The 21859-nt window shown below is 37.5% G+C and overlaps 2 protein-coding genes across 3 annotated transcripts; one reads left to right on the top strand and one right to left on the bottom strand.

Moving 5' to 3' along the window:
• Positions 1-263: 263 nt before the first annotated feature.
• Positions 264-9416, top strand: LOC145502791 (carboxypeptidase B-like). Its single transcript, XM_081482173.1, has 10 exons — positions 264-852; positions 1734-1809; positions 2163-2387; positions 3230-3334; positions 4109-4213; positions 5097-5207; positions 5805-5895; positions 6330-6532; positions 7549-7636; positions 9226-9416. Exons 1-10 carry the CDS (start codon positions 773-775, stop codon positions 9405-9407), a joined length of 1266 nt encoding a protein of 421 aa, XP_081338299.1. The 5' UTR covers positions 264-772; the 3' UTR covers positions 9408-9416.
• A 1658-nt stretch (positions 9417-11074) lies between these two features.
• Positions 11075-21430, bottom strand: LOC145502789 (uncharacterized). Of its 2 annotated transcripts, XM_081482171.1 has the most exons (8): positions 21336-21430; positions 15860-16006; positions 15107-15324; positions 14436-14562; positions 13410-13626; positions 12787-13184; positions 11675-11900; positions 11075-11468 (listed from the first exon to the last, which is right to left on the bottom strand). In XM_081482171.1, the coding sequence occupies exons 2-8, from the start codon at positions 16002-16004 to the stop codon at positions 11075-11077; spliced, it is 1725 nt and encodes a 574-aa protein (XP_081338297.1). In that variant the 5' UTR covers positions 16005-16006; positions 21336-21430. The 2 variants fall into 2 exon arrangements, with proteins under 2 accessions (XP_081338297.1, XP_081338298.1); XM_081482172.1 differs by lacking the exon at positions 21336-21430 and having other exon boundaries at positions 15860-16018.
• Between the last annotated feature and the right edge of the window lie 429 nt (positions 21431-21859).

Raw genomic sequence — 21859 nt, 5'->3', positions numbered from 1 at the left:
TGAAATTTTTTTTTTTGCTCTCTTCCTGAGCCACATGTAGTTCAGTAATCACAGACTACATTTACGTAATCAAAATAATTGATGCCCACATATCGCCGAATGTAAGGACGAATTTACACAGAAAATGTCTAGTTTTTTATGGAACATCGCATTCACTCACGGGCGCAGGTGTTACTATGGATACACACACGAGTTATCTAGTCGCATCTGATTGGTTCATAAACAAAGGAAATGAATGCAAAACGAATTCTAATGAAGACATGATCACCACTATCGCTAAACTTTCGTCCCTGACCGCGAAATTTCCAAAAAAAAAACAATTTCCCGCAAAAGTCTTCAGCTCTCTTTGGATTGTTTCTAAACAGTGGAATCAAAAGGGCTAACGTTGCTAATTGCACATGCACCGCGCAGTGAAACCATTCCTTTTAGAAGTGCGGGTATGAATGAAACAGCTACTTAAATATCAACGAATCTGGTTTATTGAACAGCACTGGGATCAGCTCCAACTAAACAAACATCTTTTGTTTGAAGAGCATTCAGGCATTCATCTGTGGTTGTGATTTGGCAGACAAGATACGACATAAACTCCTGCAGTGCTAATGGAGACGTTGAAAAACAAAAGAAATCAAAATATGATTCTTTAGCCTGTTTGCTTTTAGCTGCGCGTGATTGAAAGCATGAGGAACTAGCCCCTTTTCAGTTCAATTGAGGCAAAAAAGGTGGTACTCTTTCAGTTTGTTGCACTTTGTTGCGCTCTGAATCTACATTCAAAATGCATCGCGCTTTGATTTTCGCCTTTCTGTACAGCATTCTTGCGAAATGCCTGTGCGAGGAACCTGCAAACTTCAAAGGGTAAGTAAGTAAGATGTATTGAGATACAGTTTTACAGCAAAATGTTTCTGTCAATACAGAAGTCGATAGAGATCAGAGTAAAAGTTGTAAACTCAAAAACATTAGCCTATTGTTTGCTGGCTTGTTCCTCTTGGTACTCAGGCTTCCTGAAATATATATCTTGATGATTTGATTAAGGATCTAGCTTCCAGCGTTCTCATAACGATCTTTAAACACATTAGGTTTGAATTCGAATCCGCGCAACTGCCTTAAATCGAAGATTGAGTACTAAGGTTGACTATTTGATCGATCAGTTTAATTTCTTTTCAATTTGTTGAGGGCTGATCTATTAATTCAGAACTATAATTCCACCAAAAGTTCTTAATTGTATATCCTTATCCATCAAGAGAAGCTTTTCAGTATACGCTCTGCTACATGTTGCATTGTGGTCCATAGTGACGTGTGATTCTGTTCAAAATCTTTCAGTTCGGCTGTCGGACCTTCAAGGCTTTCTAAAGCACCCCTGCTAAGTTGTTGCTAGCCAAAGATTTGAAATCTCGACGTTTCCCAAGCCTCACTGATAATCTAAATCTTCGAAATCACCATCTCACTGCAACGTTTGAGCCTCTTGGTACTTGAAGATTCATCCGTAACCTTTTTGCTTATTCCGCAAAGGCTTTTTTCAATAGGCCATTCAATTTGTATTAATACTTCGAAGGCCTCTTGTTGTTTTAGAGTAAACTGATCAAACACGATGTATTTGCCTTTGGAGTTAAAAATTAAATTCAACAATGGAAGTTGTTGAATAAAATCAAGGTAACGCCTTCAGATTGCCTATCATCTACATTACAAGGTTTGTTTACTTATTTGTTTGTTTGTTTGTTTGTTTGTTTCTTTTTTAGGGACCGCGTTGTCCGTGCAACTCCAACAAATAAAGATCAACTACAATTTCTTGCAAGACTTGAAGACAATGATGACGTAAGTAGCGCTCTTTCTAAGATTCATTGATGAAGAAGAGTTGGTGCGCGAAGGTTTGATCACCTGACGTGATGTTTCCAACTTGGATTAATTCACCTTGACTTTCTTTAATTAGTTCCTTTCATTAATATTATTATTGACTTATTGTGATCAATTTTGACGATTTTCTGACGTCCAAAAAAATTCTGGCATTCAAGATGGTGGGTACAAGAAGGTAAATGTAGTTATATGTTTATTATAATGATGATGATGATGATGATGATTATAATTAGCATTATTATTATTATCATCATTATTATCATTATTATCATTATTATTATCATTTATACGAACTTTTTTGTTGACGTTTTTAGTTGGACCTGGACTTCTGGACCCACCCCTCCCATGTTGGGGGCGGCGTCGATATTCACGTGAAAGCCTCAAATTATCCAGGACTCGCTAAGCTGTTGAATAGTCAAGGGATTATATTTTCTATTTTGATCCCGGATGTACAAGGCTTGATGGACAAAGAGAACCCACCTCCAAGGACCGCCCGTGCTGTGGGATTTGATTATCAACGCTACAATCGTTTGGCACAGGTAAGATTTCGTTACTGAATACCCGAGGGGGGATTCCTTTATGAAAAGAGCGGAGATGCTCATCGGAAAATTTGAATTAAACTGCTTAAGGAGACCAATCTGGGCCTGGGTCGAGCTTTATTTGATCCCTAAAAGATAGCACTTAAAACGGAATAGCATCGATTACCAGCCGCTCATCAGGAAAGGAGCCTGTGCTAGTAGACCATACTAGATAGACCGCCCGAAATCAAGCCTAAAAACGGAAATGAGAGCATTTTTTTCATTACTGTTTCTTCGAGTGAACCCTAAAAGATACCTTGACAGCTAAAAATGGTGGCGTTTCGTCCTGAACACACAAAGTGGGACCAGAATCCGTGATTTAAATCCCTAAGCAAGACTACGAGCATCCCCGACCTTCTTACATGGGATTTCTTTTTTTATGTGAAAATATGGCTGATTTATTTCGTAAGAATATTCTCTGGTATACTGCTATATTTTTATCTTAACCATGAATCAAACCTTAAGTTAAATAGTTCCACTTTTATTACTAACAGAGAATTTGTATTTCATAACTATTAGAGGCATATAATGAAAAATGACAAATAAGCATATAAATTTGAAATTTCTGGTGAGGTGGCTTTTAACTAACGTTACATGCTGAAACTTTCGATGATGACTAATTTTGACCTGCTTCCTGTATCTTAAATAATAGTGCATGTTTCTAGTCGTTCTTCAGTGATTAACAAGACGAAGGACTTTTCTGACAGTCTATAGAACTAAAAGCCTCCTTCGTTTTACCCTACTGATTGTCAAGAAGCTTATTAGGCAATTTTATATCCATTCCGGACCTATGTTTTTTGTAGATTGAAAACGAAATGCAACGTCTTGCATCTGCTTATCCACACCTGGCGAAAATGGTAGTGGACATCGGAAAATCATACGAAGGAAGGACACTTTCGGCCCTTAAGGTATTTCCTTGTAGTCTAATGATACAGTGGTGTTCTCAGAAAGTTTTCTTTAATCGCAAGCACCAACACGAATAGAAATGTAGAGATCCAATCATGTCGAAGTTCTCAAGTGCGCGGGAATATTATGTATCCCGTGCAAAGCGCGGGAAAACAAGCAACGCATGTCAAATTCTGGGACGCCAAGCAAGGGAAATTACGTAATGATGTCAGTCGAGGAAAAATGGGTTTAAACCGAATTCAAAAATTAAAAAAATAAGCAGGGCCTTGAAAAACCGAAAACATACTTGTGACAGTCAGTCCAAAGAAATTTTTGTTGTAAAATTTGTCTATAATTCGTGATATATCTGCCATCATGCCCTTCAATCAGCTACAATCTAGAAAAAGAAATTGTCCTCAACTCAAAAATTAACTAAACCGTGTTAGCTGGGCTCCAATCATGAAACAGGGGGACCTGTTCTAAAAGTGACGCTTCCTAGAATAAGGCGCACTTATTACAAAATAGCCTTATTTCTTTTTGAAATGGAAGGGACGTTTCTTTGAAGGTGCTAAATGGACTTAATGATTTCCTTGCGAAAATACGAACCTCATACTTCTCTAATCTTTTTTATTACATTGTAAATTACATCATACAGAGTTATGTATTCTGTGTTAAAAACAATTCAGTGGAACGCATAAAATTCTCGATTTCTCTCCATGCCCCTATGGATACTAGCCTTGTTGCTTGCTTGCTTGCTTGCCTGCTTGCTCGCTCACTTATTTACTCTTCAATTTCAGATCTCATCCAATCCAGGGGCTGGAAGGAAAGTCTTTTTTATCAACTGTGGAATTCACGCTAGAGAGTGGGTGACTCCTGCTACTTGTATGATCATGATACGACAGGTTTGTTCCTTGATAAAACAGGTTTATTCTTTAAGGAAAACAGGCTTGCTCTCTAATAAGAATGGCTTTTTTCTCTAATAAAACAGGTTTGTTCTCTCTTAAAACAGGTTTAATCTCTAAGGAAAACAGGTTCGTTCTCTCATAAAACAGGTTTATTATCTAATAAAACAGGTTTGTTCTCTAATAAAACAGATTTGTCTTCTAAGAAAACCAGTTCTAAGAAAACCAGTTCTAAAATAAGACAGTTTTGTTCTCTAATAAAATAGGTTTTTTCCTTGATAAAAAAAAAAAACAGATTTGTTCCCTAACAAAACAGGGTTTTCCTAATAAAACAGGTTTGTTCATTGATGAAATTTAAGTCTATTCTCTAGTGGGTTTGATCTGTGTCATTCAATTTATGCGCCTTTTGTCAGTTAATTTCAGTTTACTCGTGACAGTTTTGGGAGAACTCAAAAAAGCTGTGAAAACTCTCGCCTGTTGGCTCGTGTTCCCATATCCAAAATTCCACTCGCGTTTCTATTAAACAATTAGATTATGAGCTCGAGATTTCTATCGCGTGATAGTTGGCGAGGACGCAGCGAAATCGCATAGAAATAGGGAGCGAATAATCTATTGTTTTAGTATAAATCTACTAGTCATTCAAAACTTTATCTAAATCCTCTTCACAGACACTTCGAAAGCGCCAAGAAGCGGCCGTCATTTTGTTAGCAAGGATACATCGCTACGATACTCCCTATCTATCACAGAATAGATAGTGATTACCGTAGCCAATCAGAGAACAGCATGCGTGATAGAACGCTAGTAGATTTATACTATAACTCGATAGAAATACGTAGAACATATTTTCTATTTCTTAGCCTCAATTCTTTTTTGTAACCAACAGATGCTTAACAATTATGGCAAAGATGCATCTGTCACCGCCATGGTGGATAAGATGGACTGGGTGATCATGCCAGTGTTCAATGTAGATGGATATGAATTCAGTCATACCGGGGTCAGTATTGTTTTTATTTTCGGGCCAGTTTTATTGTTTTCACTAGCCACGGTCCAGTAGAGTCTGGTCTGGGTCACCAGACCACTGCCAAACGACCACATGGCATGAAAATTTGACTGAAAACTCATCTCTGGACTTTAGCCTGCGTTGCAGGCTGCCATATAACAAATCCTTTATTGACCGAGATCAAGATAGCTGGAAATTGTCCTCTTTCTTATTTATGTAATTATGAACTCAAACACATAGACATACTAAGAGATGAGCTTGGTCGATGTCCAGCCATTCTGACTTTGCACTTGAGAGCCAGGGATGGCGCAGTGGCGAGAGCTCCCGCCTCCCACCAATGTTGCCCCGGTTCGATTCCGGCCCGGTGCCATAACTGGACTGAGTTTGTTCCTGGTTCTCGCCTTGCTCTGAGGGTTTTTCTCCGTGTACTCCGGTTTTCTTCCCTCCACAAAACCCAACACTCCAAATTCCAATTCGACCAGGATAGAGGACCGGTATGAAAACCAGCTAAGGCTGATATGGCTTCCGGACTAAATATTGTACTTTGTCTTATTTATTTAATAATGCAAATATTTTATTAAATGGTCGTAGAATCGCATGTGGAGGAAGACAAGATCACCAAATCCAGGAAGTTCTTGTATTGGAACAGACCCCAACCGGAACTGGAACGCCCACTGGGGAGGTAAGCAAACGGAGAGGAGACTGGGATAGAGGTTCTCGGTCTTCGTGGATACCATTCCTCCCTCGTTTCATTCTTGGTTTATTTATCTTACATGACGGTAGAGTTCCTTGGTGAAGGAGGCTTGTGCTAACCCCGTCTTTGTTGGACTCTAAGAAAAGAGAAGACTGCTGTTCCTTTTACTGTTTCCTTTACGTGTCTATTATAGTTAGTAAAGCAACAGCTTCCCGCTGCTGACGTCTACAGAGCCTTCTAGATCTCTAAATGTCAACATCAGTATTGAAAAGCGATTGCGTTACTAGCTGTTACTTTTCATGACGTATATACAGAGTGAATTACTGCTAAAGATCTTTTTTTCTTAGTCTAGGTCCCAGACCTCTAATAATTACGATATTAAAAACCTCTGAGGCCGTAGACGTGATCTGTATTGTTACCAGGTGTTGGCACCAGTTCCAATCCGTGCAGGGACACTTATCACGGAAGGCGTCCATTTTCTGAGATCGAAGTGTTGAACGTTGCTCGTTATCTTTACAAGAATCGACATAACCTGATTGGCTACATGGATATTCATGCTTATAGCCAGTTGTGGATGACTCCGTGGGGCTACACAAGGACATTACCGAAGGACTACAACGAGATGGTGGGTTTATAGACCTGGCCCCATGCAGTTGTTCAGGAGCTTGGAAGCCGCGGGGGCTCCATTCTCGTCCCCAGAGTCCGCCCTTCTTTAAAGAATCGGGACCTCTGGACAGGTTCCACATCGGAAGTCCTCGATTCATGGAATTCCTGCCAAATGTGACAATTCTGATTGGCTAGGAATACAAAACAAGTACTCTGCGCATGCTCAGAATATCGGGTCTGACTAGAAGTCGTGATTCTTGTTGCTGACCAAAAGTAACGCGGTCTCTAGGGACACGATGCTCCGCTGCGAAATTCGCGCAGACGCTTGTCGGTTCTCGTTTAGGGATGCAAATTGAGGATATTTCTACTGCTTTAGAGCTAAACACCAATACATGAAGCATTGTTTTGGTTTCATACGCAAAGAAAACCTGTAAGGAAAACAAGTCCGCTATGAGTCTTTCTTGATTAAAGAACTACGTCGTGGTTTCCGCATCTTGGAAAGTTTAGCATAAATTTTTCAAGTTCGTCGTTTGTATTCTCCATCCTTTACCATCCTTGTTCCTTTATGGTTTATTATTATCTCCTTAGTGTTTTTCCATCTTAGTAAATTATCATTTTCAGGGTCTCTCCAACTTAAAGGTAATTTTGAATGTCGCCAAAATAACTCAGAATACCGTAAGTGAGCTCCTGTAAAGCAGTGATACAACTATAAAGCCTTTGTCCCTGTACGGCGGATTAGTCTGGAGTATGGCATCCAAAGAAAACATTAGACGAGTTTTCCGATTACAAAAGATGAAATTAATGTTAACAAGCTACGTCTTATCTTTAAATGTCTAAATGGGCAATTCCCGGAATATCTATGTAATAAGTTAGTTCTTGTAAGTGACACATCAGTAAGATCCCAGCGCTATGGTCAAATCGATCACGCTACGCTGCCCCAAGTACAACAGGAAAACAAAAAGGGGTAAAACCTTTTCAACATGTTGACTACGTTGCAAGAGCATATTTTAATTTGATCTCTTTCATTCGCATCAGGAACGTGTCTCAAATATAGCTGTGAAGGCGCTGTATGACGCCGGATACAGGACAACTTACAGAGTTGGACCTTCATCTATAATCATTTGTGAGTAGCAAAATTATTCATAAAAATTACATTTATTGTATTTATTTGAGTGCGATAGCAAGAAATATCCCCGGCGGGGGACTCCCATATAAAATGGACGGGGGTGCTCGTCGGAAATTTTGAAAAGAACCCCTATGAGGTACCAAGACCTTGTTTTGTGGTCGTGGCTTGAAATTTGTGTGTATCTCACAGGAGTCAAATCGTAACCAGAGGATTGTATTCCCATGTTTGCAATATGTAAATATTCGTTTCCTTCTGACAAAAATTTAGTTTACACTCTATTTCTTATAGTTAAACAACAATATATAGGCCACTTACAGAAATTCCGACTTGCTTTTTGCTTCACCTGTACGGTCATTTTCTTGAAAATAAAATTCGTTTTCGCATGAAAAGCCGGGCATGAGATTTCGTTTTGAAAATGAAGAAAAAATGAAATGGGATATGGTCTATTTGGTACGTGGTCATTTGAATCTTTCATTAGCTCTTATTAACCGAACAGGAGGTCTGTATGGGAGAATCTTGACCGAGGTCGTGAGTACAGACCAAACGCAGTGAGGTCTGTACACACGACCGAGGTCAAGATTCTCCCATACAGACCGACTAAACTCGGTTAATAAGATGTATATTATATGGTAAACAAGAACAATTTAATTCGTTTAATGTAACGGGTTTGTAGTAGCTGATATTTTGCTTGCGAACGGCGATGAGCCGAACTTAATTTTGCCAAAGTTTGCTCGTCCTCTTTACTTTTTATCTCATCGGGCTTTTTTTTTTATCTCATCGGGCTTCCATAAATAAATATTGTTAGTATCACCCAACTAGTGGACTAATGCAAATCCTGCATTTTCATTGGCTACGCTACTAGAGGACTATTAGTAATAGTCGTCGAGTAGCGAAATTGGCACAATCGAGCGTGACGCTTTCTTTTGTTTTATTCCCAAATAAATATTTCTTCAACTGGCATTTGCTAACTTTATTATTGCCTTTTCTGTCCGACTAGTTGGGTGATACTAAAACAATTAGATCCTTCGCCCTCAAGGGCCACGGGTCAATAGCCCATGACGCGAACGGGTCTAATTGTTAATTAGAACAAAATAGTCAACATTTTTGCATTTTAGTTTGCAACTTTTTCACCGCAAAATGCAACCGCTCTAGATTCCGGTCTAGATGGAAAAATCTAGACCGCTTTCAATATCGATTTCAGCCAATCAAATTCGTGAATTCGGTATTTCCCAGTCCTTGTGAGTCACAGCCATATAATAATATAGCATATAACCATTATTTAATCTTGCTTTTCATAATAATAACAATAATAATAATAATAATAATAATAATAATAGTAAATTAAGATTTCGGACATGTATAGTTATATCTTGTATTTATATGTATAGTATTTTTTATTTAATTCAATTTTTGGTGCCATCGAAATTGTAATGAGTATTATAGAGGACCACAAGGTTGTTAGCCTTGGCTATTTAGTGTAAACCCTCTTTAAGTAAAGCCTTCCTTGCTTACTTGCTGGCTTGCTTACTTACTTACGTAGTAAATCTAGCGTTTTTTACCCGCATAATAGTGGTTTGTCTTTTCAGACGCAAATTCGGGAGGCACAAAAGATTGGGTTTACAAAACTTTGGGAACGACGTATACATTTGCACTGGAATTGAGAGACAAAGGTACATATGGGTTTCTTCTGCCAGCCGATCAGATCATGCCAACTGGAATGGAGACATTTGCTGCCATTAAGGCCATGGCCGCAGCATTAAACATCTGAGAGGTGTCAATCAACTGCGTTACCATGACGATAAGCTCAATGGAAGCAGTCAATAAGAAAAATTGTTAGTTGTGGGTTTAGACTGTATTTGATTAAATTGGCTCAATGTTCAAATACTTCGATAGTCTCACCCGCTGTTTACACCACTGCTAACAGTATTGAGTTAAAGGAAGTCACAGTTATGTTGTCACAGTGCGAAAGACCCTTTGCATAAATTGCGCCTAAATTTGAATAACAATACTTATACATCCTAAGCCTCACATTCATGTGAAAAATCCTTTGTCTGGAAACATCAGTACCAGGCTAAAGATGTATTAAGTATTGTTATTGAAAGTTAGGCCCCATTCATGCAAAGGGTCTCTCTTTGTGAATGTTTTTTTCCCGCCGGTATAGAGGGGAAATGTGTTCGACTTTCTTTGAAGCGACTAACTGGTTGGCAGTTTCTTGTTCTACTTGACATCTTTTGCGCATGCCCATCCTGAGGTCATAAGTGTGACGTTTAATTTCATTTATTATTCTTTAGGTATTTGAACGTCACGTGCTATGCTAGAATTTGCATGTGATATTTCTCCAAATGGCGTTTTGAATTTGCCCTTAGAACTTCTACATATACTCGGTTTACACTCCCATAGATTAAGCATTTATCATTTTAGAAGAATCCTGTGTCAAATTGTCCGTTTTAGTAAGGTTTTGGGCCATTTATGAGTTGTCTGTTAAAATGGTGACAAGCCATTTGCGAGTTGTCAGTTGAATAGAAGTTATCAGTTTGGGCATTTTCATCTCTCCCCTAAAATTTTTCACCTGTCATTTAAACGGGGGCATTTAAACGTCAAGCAGTTTCTGATCAAGAAATGGAGGACTGCTTTTTGAGTCATTCATCCATCGTTGCAACCTTGTCTTATTGCTACCTGTGTCTACAATTTAACACTTGCTATTAACATATGTCCAGCTCAATTTCCATTTGAAATAATCGCCTTCACCCCACCCCACCCTCCTAATCGACTCATCTCAAAGAGCGCCATTACACTTTCTGAATTATGGTGCTTAAGAAGTATTTTATTATAATAGTATCATTATTGTGAAGTTTATATGAAATAATTCATATATGAACTGCGGTTGTAGATGAAAGTGAAGAATGCGATGATCATTCTTCACTTTCAGTATCATTATTGTTTACTAGAGCGTTAATGGTATATAAAAAAAGCTTACTGCAGTTTCTTTTGCCTCTACGACTTGTTCCAGGTTTCAGACCAAGTTTAAACTTGAACCAATAACCAAAGTTTGAAATTGAACCAATAAAAACAGTCTACACTTGCACTTGCGCCAAGGCGTAAGTATCAAGTTCTTTTAAAGTTTTTAACCGTGTCCCATAAATTCATAAAAGGTCGCAATACCTATAGCTAATAAAAATAATATTAGACCGTGGTGAACTTGTGCGATAATTAACGAAGAATGCCAAGTTGATATCGTGGCTTCATGAACACAAGGCCTGGATACTCAACGGGTAACCTTTGTCCGACATGACATGATCTACAAGCGTGACATTTTTCGTTTCGTCATCTTTTGATGAGACATCGCATACTTGTGTACTTTTAGATTTTACAGATAATTTCCTTGAGACAAGGCAGATTTATAAAACTCGGCCGGTATCGCACGTGCCTCTTTTCTCATTGGAGCCTCTTACACGATGAAGGCTCCCGGATGTTGATCACTCCATGAAAAGTCCCCGCCCTAAAGTCCTTCCAAGCTACTAACTCGCCATTTTCTTTCCCGCAGCGTTTGGAAAGTAACACAATTGTTTTCCTCGGAAGCACGTAGTCCCAGAAATTCACTCGAGAAATATTTCCCTTATAAGCGTCTCTCTCTTGAAAACCAGAACTATCTTTGTCATTTCCAAGAATTATGTGTCCCCCGTTTCTGATCAAGGCTCCATTCTGCAGGCCGTGTCCTTTTTCCTTTAGCTGGCCGTCCACGAATATCTCATAAGTCCCGTTGATATTTTCCCACGTCACAGCAACATGGTGCCATAGACCGTCAGGTGAAACAACGAAGTTGTGCGACCTGGAGTGCAATAGAATAAAAACTCTCAACTACCTTCCCAAAAGCCAGCCTCAATTTTCCCAATCTCTCTGAATTTTTTAGACAAGTAATGAGGTCAAGGAAAGTTATCGACAGAGCTTATGATGTCTTGATGTACAACTGAATTCTCATAATTAGCCCCAAAGTATTTACGTATGTCCAGTCATCCAAGAGAATTGATATTCTACCTGGGTTTTGATCTGATGCGAACTGTAAAGTGCTTCTTTCTCTCGTGAATAAATATTTCATTCAAGTGTCCCTTGCCAAAGTAGTTTATGTAGGTTTTGTCTCCTGGGTGCGTGAAGCTCACAAAGAAACTAACAGTGAAAGCCGAGAGCACTGGAAGCCTGGGACCCAGAACATAGTCGTCGTCAGTCTTCCTCGGAAATTCGAGATCGTAGTTTGTCAAAGGATCTGGGAATATAGAACACAACAATTTGACAAAAAACAAAAACAAAAACGTTTTTAGTTTAAATGGTTAGTATAAGATGTTCTTTCTTCGTCAATTTGTGGGTGATAAGGAAGCCCTGGTTTAGTCAAGGTTTGCCACTAAAAAACCGCGTTTGAAAAACAGTGTTTGTCCATTCCGTGAGCTGATAACATACCAATCCGAGAGGAAATTTATCTTCTGATGTTCTTGCCTTGTTTTTTAATTTACTTTCATGTCCTAGTATTCCTTATAATAACCCTGGCTTAGTAGATCGCTTTTTACTACGTGGTGAAAATTGATGCAATTACTAACAAATTAGTTAATTGACTAATTAATCACTTAGTTAGTTATGAATTATTCCTGGTTCATTGATTCATTGATCGATCAAATCGTTGATCTGATCGATTAATTGATCGAGAGATCGAGCCATCGAGGAGTCTATTTTTCAGTCGTTCGATTGATTGGTTCGCTGATGGACTGACTGACTCACTGACTGACTGAATGAGTGATCGATCGACTGATTGATTGATTGATTGATTGATTGACTGACTGACTGGCTGACAGACTGATTGATTGATTATTGATTGATTCATCCATCCATCGATTGATTGACTGATTGTCTGACTAACTGACTAATTGATTGATTGATTGACTGACTGACAGACTGACTGACTGACTAAGTGATTGACTGACTGGCCGACTTACTGACTGACTGACTGACTGATTGACTGATTGACTGATTGACTGATTGATTGATTGATTGATTGATTAATTGATTATTGATTGATCGATCCATCCATCGATTGATTGACTGATTGACTGACTGACTGACTGATTGATTGACTGACTGACTGATTGATTGATACTCACCAAACCCTGAACATTCTGAAGGAATACTATCGGCTTCCTTGTGAAACTGTAACGACCCATTTGAAAATACAGACCAATCAAGTAAGTCTCCCCATTGACCATAACAAACATCTGACTGTTTTTCTATAACAGCCTGAGTCAACTCATCTTTCCAAACATTCGCGTCTGCAACATCTCCGAGAAAAGATTCATTCAAGTAAAATTGCCCGCCAATGGTTTTCTGAAGCTGTCCAATTACCAACGACCCTGTGCTGTTTAAGGTCAGTCCCGGATGTACACTCTGCTTTTGTCCAATCAGAAGTCCGTCTGTATATAACGAGAGATTTCCGCCAATGCTTTCCCACGTGAAACATATGTGATGCCAGGTATCGTCCAATAGAGACACATAAAGAAAATCACTGAAAACATCACAAGATTGTCAAAATAAGTCATTGGCAAACAAATCATGGTCATTTTTGTGACGCAAGAGGTTCCCAAGTTACAAAAAGATAGCAGATGGTTCATAACCACCATCATTTTTCAAATATCTTAGGTAGCTCTGAACCTGCTCGAAGCACTTTTTTAAACTTTGTGCTCCATACAATTGGATAATCAAAAATGGGGGTTACCAAAGATTAAGTTACCTGTATTGATCTTTAACATAAACCCTTGTCGTTCTATTTGCAAGAAACTGCAAAGCAGCAGTGAAATCCCCGGTGACGTATGACACCGGGGTGCTTATTCCATATTCAACTTGACTGGCTTTGAATCGAAGGCAAACAGTCAATGACGTCATCTCTATGTTTCCCTTAACTGGGACAGAGGCGTGATCTCCTGAACTGCTACTGGTAAAACGGAAACCTGCCGAGAGATATCTTGAAAATTGTTATCATCGATAAGAAGGGGAGGCCTAAAGGATAGATTGCATGGACTATCTATGGAGAAAAGCACGGGTGACTTCTTAACATTTGCTGGACAAAAAAGGTTGAGATAATCGTTCCATAATGGTAAGAGTTTTTCCGCAATCGGCAAACCCACCTAAAGAAATGGCCCTCGACATTACTAATTTTATTCTATTCCTAATTATATTCTTCGATGAGAATCGAGTCATGGAATGAGTAAATATCAAAGACAGTTCCGATGTTCCGTTCCGAACGAAACATGCGGAGTACTTCTGGAAGCAGCAACTTGGAGTATTTTTAAGACTATTACATGTAACAAAGCAACACTGGACAACCTCTTTAGTTTTCTCATTACAAATATCGTTATAGTTACAATGTATTTAAATTCAGGAAAGGCAAATGTTAATTTGGAATCACTTGTTTTTAATAAGACTGAAGGCTAAATGAACCGTTACGTTTTCGAGTTTTCTACTTCACCCTGTATGAGATGCCAATCCATCACAAAGTCGGTCTTCGCACCAATATTCAATTCCAGGCTTTCGGTGCTCATTTATACCCCTGGGTGGAGACAGGCACTTTGAGAGTTAAGTGTCTTACCCAAGAACGCATTGTCGAGTGCGTCCAGAGCTCGATCTGTAGTCCTGAAAGCAACCATTTTAAGCCACCGCGCCACCTATCTTTAAATATTGGAGTTCATCTGCTAAATTCCACGATAACTGATTGCAATCTTGTAAAGGTAAACGGCAATAACTAATTTTTAATCCTTACCCTTAAGATGTTGGCAGTGTTGACCCACGTAGCGTTGTTTACATTGACAGCAGAAGGGGGCCTCTATACTGTCAAACACTGGCTGGCATGTTCCACCGTTCTGACAAATCACGTTTAAGCACGGTTTCTATGACAACAAATGCATGGTTACACTGTTTGTAAAGGTTAAAAAATAAGCACGCGGATGTCAGTACGTTTACGAAAATCGGACTTCATTATGAACACGTGACAAGGGATGTGTGCAAGGAAACCTCTTTTTAAGCTCAAGTACTGTTAAAGTGAATTAAAAACAGTTTCCAGCAGTCTCCAAGACTATCACTAGACTATAATTAAGGGTGTTTTTAGCAGGTAATACTATTGCTATATGTTGTGACAGTTGTGTCACGAAAATGATACCAACGTGTTAACCAAATGTTGGGCAGGCTTTTTGATACCATGCTTGTAGCATCAACTGATCAAGAGTAATAAAAAAAAACCCATCGAAATCTAAGTCTTGGAAAGTATTATAAACCGTTTTGAGCCGCCTTAAGTGTAATCGGCCGTTCACCACCTCAAAGGGAAAGTTATATTACTAGTCTAGGTAACTGTCGGAAGAGAAGAAAGAGCTTGCAAAGGTATTCGTTATAAGACAGATGCATGTCGAGGTATGGCAATCTTATTTACTTTCTCACCAATTCAGAGCCGTAGTACGAGAAACCATTTCGCTGCAGTAAGTCATGTGATTTTGTCAATCTTGTCTGATCGTTGAGTTCGCAAATATGGCGGGCACCCACACTGTTGTCTTGGAAGTTGAACGATTCACACTGCGCATTCAGTAGACAGGTTAAAGTACATTCCGTTTCTGAACGAACAATTTTCGAGTCGAAAACGTGATTTTTGAGTGCTTTACCTGTTGAAGGAAAGGACAGAGCAATGATCACGACAGGTTTCAAGGTATCCATAAGAACTTAATGACTGGCCCCACGGGAAACAGTGAGTTTTGTTTCCCCGAGATCCTCAGTGGGGTCAGTCATTAAGTGTTTTTTTATCCCTTCCAACTCAAAAATAGAGAAAACTGCGAAAAATGCCTGAGAGAAATAAAAAACAGAGAACATAAGAAGTGGCCACAGAAATGGGTTCAATCCATTTTAAATCTATTCATTACGTATACAGGATCCATTTCTCGAGTCCAGTGTAGAAAGGGCTCCTTTCCCGAACTGCGGCTCTTACTCAAGACTAATCTGTTGTGTTGCTCAACAAAATGCAAATGTATACATTACAAGGTGGAAAGATGCACTGTCAGAGTAAACTGTCTTGTCCGAGGACTCGACACGATGACTGTGGCCAGTTCTTGAACTCAGGCTTCTTGACAAAACTCAAACGTGCTAAGCACTTGGCCAGTAAGGCTCTGTGTAGATTTTATACACAACTGAGTATTAATGTACCTTTTTCTTTGCGTTCAAACACAGCAAAACGCCAGTCCTGCTTTCCGTTCTTTTCGCTTGCTGGGCATCCTCCGTCAACTTGAAACTGTGAGCGATGTTGATGGATCGTAAATAAAGCAACTGAAATAAGACACAGCTGCTGCATGTCTGAAGTTAAAAGAAAACTACTTCATCATATTCAATAAATCATTATTGGAACGTAAAGCATACAGAATGTATAGGTTCCTAGTTCTTATCACGCGGTACGTGCCTAACATGTACTGTTTCATAGGCTCGTTTTGCGTGCAAAGAGTATCGCTTTATTAACTTGCACGCTATATTGACTTGCACGCTTTATATGCTTATCCTGTTAAACAACTATTACTTAAGAATATTTCGGTGGGGAGACACAAAGGTCCTTTTGAGCCAGTTTTTCAGTTGTCAGTTAATGTTTTTGACTTTTTTCAGCTGTCATTTAAATATTCTGGTCGCCGCATCTTAGCCGTTAACCAGTCGATCAGTTTACACTTAAGAGATATGGAGGTCAAAACATGAAATTGCATTAGAAAATTTGAGGTCTGTCTGTTAAAAAGCTTTGTGATGAAAACGTTGAGCCAAGCTAGACTTCTGTTTTATTACACTGAAATAATCTAGACCTTGTCATTTGATCAAAATCTAACTTCTGTTACGAATTATCAATACATGATCAGGTACTCAATCATGAAAATAAAGTTACTGATGACCTGAGAGGAAACTATGTAATTAAGTCAGAGCTTGTAGGCGTTGTGCTCAGTCGATTTCAAAATTAACCTTCACGTGCTTGATATTAATTATCTGTCTGTGAAATCTTGCAATATATCTTATATAAGTCGGTGCTTTTAACCGTGTATAGTTGTTAATTCATGTAGCTTTAGTTTAGTTTTGATCGAGGCACAGCACCATACCATAGAATACATAAGCATACAATGAAGAAAAAATTATTATGAATATAAACGTGCTTTTTCGCGATAAATATAATGTCCCTTTTTGAGATGCACGGTACATCCTTGAGAATAAAACGGAGAAAATGTCAAAAAATAGATAGCAAAGCATGAAAAGGCTAAAAAAGGACAAAAAAGGCAACTGTTTGACAAATTTAGAAAACATTTTCAAGACGCTTCTTTAAAAGTTATTAGTCATGAAGTACATTAATAAATTCAATTCTTGTTGGATTTTTTATTTCTAATACTAAACAACCTCCATCTTTAAAAAGCGAATGAGAGTTTTTGAGTCACAAAAATTTCCTACAGCAACTACAAAAAAAGCTGCAGATTATTTATACCGGTTACACTTACCGACTAACTTGAGAACATGTCTTCTTTTAGAAAACTTTTGCCCATACACTTATTCTCAGAGCTTAGTTTGAGACCTTCAGGAAGTAAATGTGCCCCTCGTAGAGGAATTTTTAATTAGGTTTAGTCTAGTTTCTTTCAGATGATGTTTTCATCCGTTTTTCCAAGAACAACACTATGAGATGATTAAGAAATAGCACTGGAAAAATACGGAACGATTCCTAGTTATAACAGTAGATGAAAAGTGTCAAATTGGAAGTATTTTCTAAAAACAATGAGTAGACAAAGTTACAGATGGTTTTATATTTGCTGTACTGACCGACTAACGGTCGAATATGTTTCCAATGAAACAACCGCATCCACACATTTAGATTTTTTTAGTTTTAAACCTTCAGGCACTTAACTGTCTTCAAGCAGACAAATTTTAATTGCTTGGCAATGTCTAGTTTTTAGACTATTTTATCCGCTTTTTCAAGGAAATGAAACTAAGCGAATAGGTCTCCATATAAGCAATTTTATTGAAAACAATAATTAACAGAATTCGACATATGCTTTCTAGCTTTATAAAAACAGAAAAAACTTTTATTCTGAATGTCTTGAGGCAGAAGGACTGTCTTCGTGGCAAAGCCTGGAAATTAATAATGAAAGAATTAAAATCATTGTTTCAATTTGAAATATTTACAAAGCCTTTTCTTTTCCCCACAACTGTTCGGCCTTTCTCCTTTGAAAGTAAAGATATAATTTTGCGCCTTTCTGTTGAGATGATGGGTCGGGCAGACCGCACTCACTACAAAGCAAATATAAACAGTAAACGAATGTCGGAAAATTCAAAATAGTGGCTTTGTTAATACAAAATGTCAAAAAATCAGACGCGTTTTAATTTCTCTATATCTATGTCTACTTTCGGCGCTTCTTATGTACAGCTTATCTTAGAATACGTATTTTATAAATGTACACGGTGTTATGAGAAACGCAGGCAATTACTGCCAAAGTTCAAAATTAAGCTCTTTGTTAATAAGAACTGATGAGATTAGATCATATCTGATAGAAGTTACTGTAATATTACTTTTTCCTTTTCTAAAAAAAGATCTTTTACATTTGAGACGTTATAACATAAAAGCAAAATTACCAGCTGCATGAAGAAAGTAAAACAAGATGTCTGTCTTCAATTTATGAATAACTTTCAACAGGCTTTTCCAAATTTGATTGAACCAGCTTGGCCATGGTAATAGAAAGAGATTTTTTTCCCCAAGAAGTTCTTAAAACATGTGCCTTTTAACCATTAACAATTTACCAATTTCCATAAATATTAAAATTTATGTACCGTCTGGTAATTTTCTAAAAATTCTAGGCTTTTATTTTTTCTTACATTTGGCAACAGAATATCATCTAGTTAATAATTTTTTCTTTTCTCTCGCCTGACCGCGCATGCGCATGATTGACAGTGGTATTTTAAAGAGATGTAGAAAATATACATAATGCTTATGAATGAATTGAATAAAATGCGCCGGAAATGCTGTTATTTAAGCTCTGTTAGTCTCTAAAGCTAATCTTTTTAATACTGCAGTCGTTATCACTTTAGGCGCTCTTATTCGCCATTTCAGTTTGATTTGCGTTTGTAGAACAATTAATAGAGCAAACGAAATGGGCCAAATTTTCAATCAGAGTACATATTGTTTAGAATGAATTGAAATAGACAAAAAAACTGTTCAAAACTAAATGATAGAAGATTCCGCCATTTTTGTTTCTCGACGCCATTTGCAACACCATCACGACGGTCTCCTTAAATCGTTCACTACAAATAAACGTTGTTTCAAGTATGAAATTTTTAGTTTTAGGGGAAGTGAAAACATTGATGTACTTTTTTGAAAAAAGCCTTTATTTTATTCTTGACCTAGTCACTAAATTGACTGAGTGACATTTATTTAGACAAAAATCTTAAACATGTTTCTAAAACAGTGTGTCTTCCGGCAGAAGGCAAAAACAAAACAAAAAACAAAAATAAAATGAGTATATTGTTAAAAAAAACCTTTTGTGGGTTTGTTTCGGGGAAGTCCTGTGCGTAAGTACTAAAAGGAACCAAAGATTCTAAAAGGGCAAATATTATCGTTAAAAACATTAGCTATTAATTTTGTTTGTTGTAGAACTTACCCAAGCCTTCTACGTGCTCCACTATCGCATTATCACTGAAATTTAATCCGGTACTTAGAAAAAGTCTAGCATTTAAAAAGAACTGCAATTTACACAACATCGATTAAGAAACGAAAAACTGTTAATGGAACAAACAGTTATTATAGTAGCCTTCATTTTCTCCTTAACCTAGATCAGTGACTTTTTTTTTTCTGAGTGAGGTTTATTTAGTCTTAAATCTAAACTATGTGTTTAAAGGCATTGCATCTTTCAATAGACAAGTAAAAAAACAAAACAAAATAAATCTATTGAAAAATCATTACTTTTTGTACGAAGTCTTGTATGTAAGTAATGAAACCAAAGTTTTCATAGGAATAAATATTATTGTTCAAACATATTAGCTATTAAATTTTGTTTGTTGTAAAACTGATCCAGGCTTCTAAGAGCTCTACGATCGTAATATCACTGAAATTTAATCGGTGAACCTTTTACTAAGAAAAAAAAAAGTAAAAAAAAGTACAGCAGTTTACACAACATCGATAAAGAAACGAAAAACTGTTAATGGAACAAACACGTATTCATGGATTAGCTAATGTTTCTGTCATTAACATCAAATTAGATGTTAAACCCACACCTCTGCAATGAAGAATTTCTCACGTTAATATTTTCTGTTAGCGGCAATATAAATTGATTTGATAAAACTGTTTAGTTAAATGCTATGGTTTAAAACAGATTATCGATTTCAAAGTTACCATACTGAAACAACAAGGAAGAAGATAGAACTTGCTTTAACATTCAGCGCCTTGTAAATTCTGTCAATTTTTTTGCTTAATTTTCAGTCTTTTTAACAAGTTTGACATCAGATGTCTAACCAACTCCCCCGTCCCTCACGTAGGCCAAACGATCCCTAGCCGGGGACGTTTCTACGTTTCTAAAATATTGGATTTTAGCTTTTTTTTAGCCTAGCAAAGGGGAGGAAAAGAAGACAGTTTACTATGCATGTTGCGATGCTAGTAAAAATATTGGTTTTCTATGCGTACATTTGTGAACAGACTCCAATACATTATTCAGTTAGGGCTGAGAAATTATCAATTATACGATTTCTTGCTGTATGAACCTTAAGGGCTAACAGTAGATTAGAATCTTTTCTCGAAAAAGAATTGTTTCTTCTCTCCTCATCTTGAAACCAAACTATATGTGGTCATACTGAATCTAGCAGCTGATACTCGTAAAGTAATCTGTTAAGTTCAGCCACCTAAGTTACTTATTTTGATAGAGCACATGAATTATACTGAGAGAATCTTTTTCATATAAATGTAAGATAACATTGGCGTTTCCAGCGGGGGTTTCTTCACATGTTTGCCAAGTACCAATGTTTATTACACAGTCTCGACGGTATATCTTGATATAATTTGTTACCCCAGTTGCAAAATATATTATTTGCGCTGAAAGTAAATTTAGCAAAAACTGTGTCAATACAATTTCTGCCTTAAATGTAATTTTTACTTGTACCTAACTGTTGAAAAATAAAAGAAGAGTAATTTTTTTGGTGAGATAATTTCTGTAGAAAAGGCTTAATCTATAATTAACATTGTGGCCTTACATTGGTATCGCTGTAATCAGTTTTGGCAGGAAAATATTGTTTGGCATTCACTCAGAAATATCAGCTTTTAGGTTTGTTTTTTCCTTGACATATTCGCCATGCAATCTAACGTGAAAGCTGTCTTAATGTTCTACAGTTTCCTTCAAAACTGTGTCAATTTTTTTTTACAATTGTTGTTCTTTTTTCGTGTTGATTCTTGTAAATATTCAAGCACGATAGACAATCAGTTGCACTAAACAAGGCTATTGCCATCGTTGAATAGTTCACTCCACTATTACAAGGCATTTTCCTGGTTTGTTTACGAAATCGCCGTCTTTCCTTTTCAACAAACGAAGGTTTAAAATAATATAAGACAGATAACAAGTCTTTGGTTGCCATTTTGCAAAAAAAGCTACTTTAAAGCACAAGGTGTCGATTAAAGAGCCCTGCTTACCTTTTTGTAGTGACCGTGACGAATTTCTCAGTCTAAAACGCAGTAAACAGCTTTCGTTTTAGAAACGATGCAGCTAATTTAGAGCACCGCTCGAATCCGGAACGTTGCCGATTTACAAAAATACTTCAGGAGCAAAATCTTAAGCTTTTAAAATGAAGCATTCTGCAGCAGCTGCTCAGTAATATGATAATTAGGACAATGATTTCTTTGTTTCTAATTGACAGTTGGTGCTCGAATTTATCGCCAACAGAAATCTGTTATGACAGTTTGGTTCTTCCGACGCTTATCACAGGGAACGCGAATTTCCTCTGTCTTATGCATGTTACCGATATTTAATTAACAGCTGCGTTAGATACATTGGAAATGCCCAGGCAATATTTACGGTAAATACTGAAACAGTATTCTTTTCAGCGCTAACAACAGCAGTACAGTATATAATTTTGAAACGCAATCAAAGATATTTCATGTCTTGTTAGTGGTTCGTCTTAAGCCGGAATAACTTAGCAGTCTTTACCAGCCAACAA

The sequence above is a fragment of the Orbicella franksi genome, chromosome 11, assembly GCF_964199315.1.
Source record: "Orbicella franksi chromosome 11, jaOrbFran1.1, whole genome shotgun sequence".
Taxonomy (NCBI): Eukaryota; Metazoa; Cnidaria; class Anthozoa; order Scleractinia; family Merulinidae; genus Orbicella; species Orbicella franksi.
Note: the sequence above shows the minus strand (reverse complement) of the source record. Positions and strands in the feature narration are given on the sequence as shown.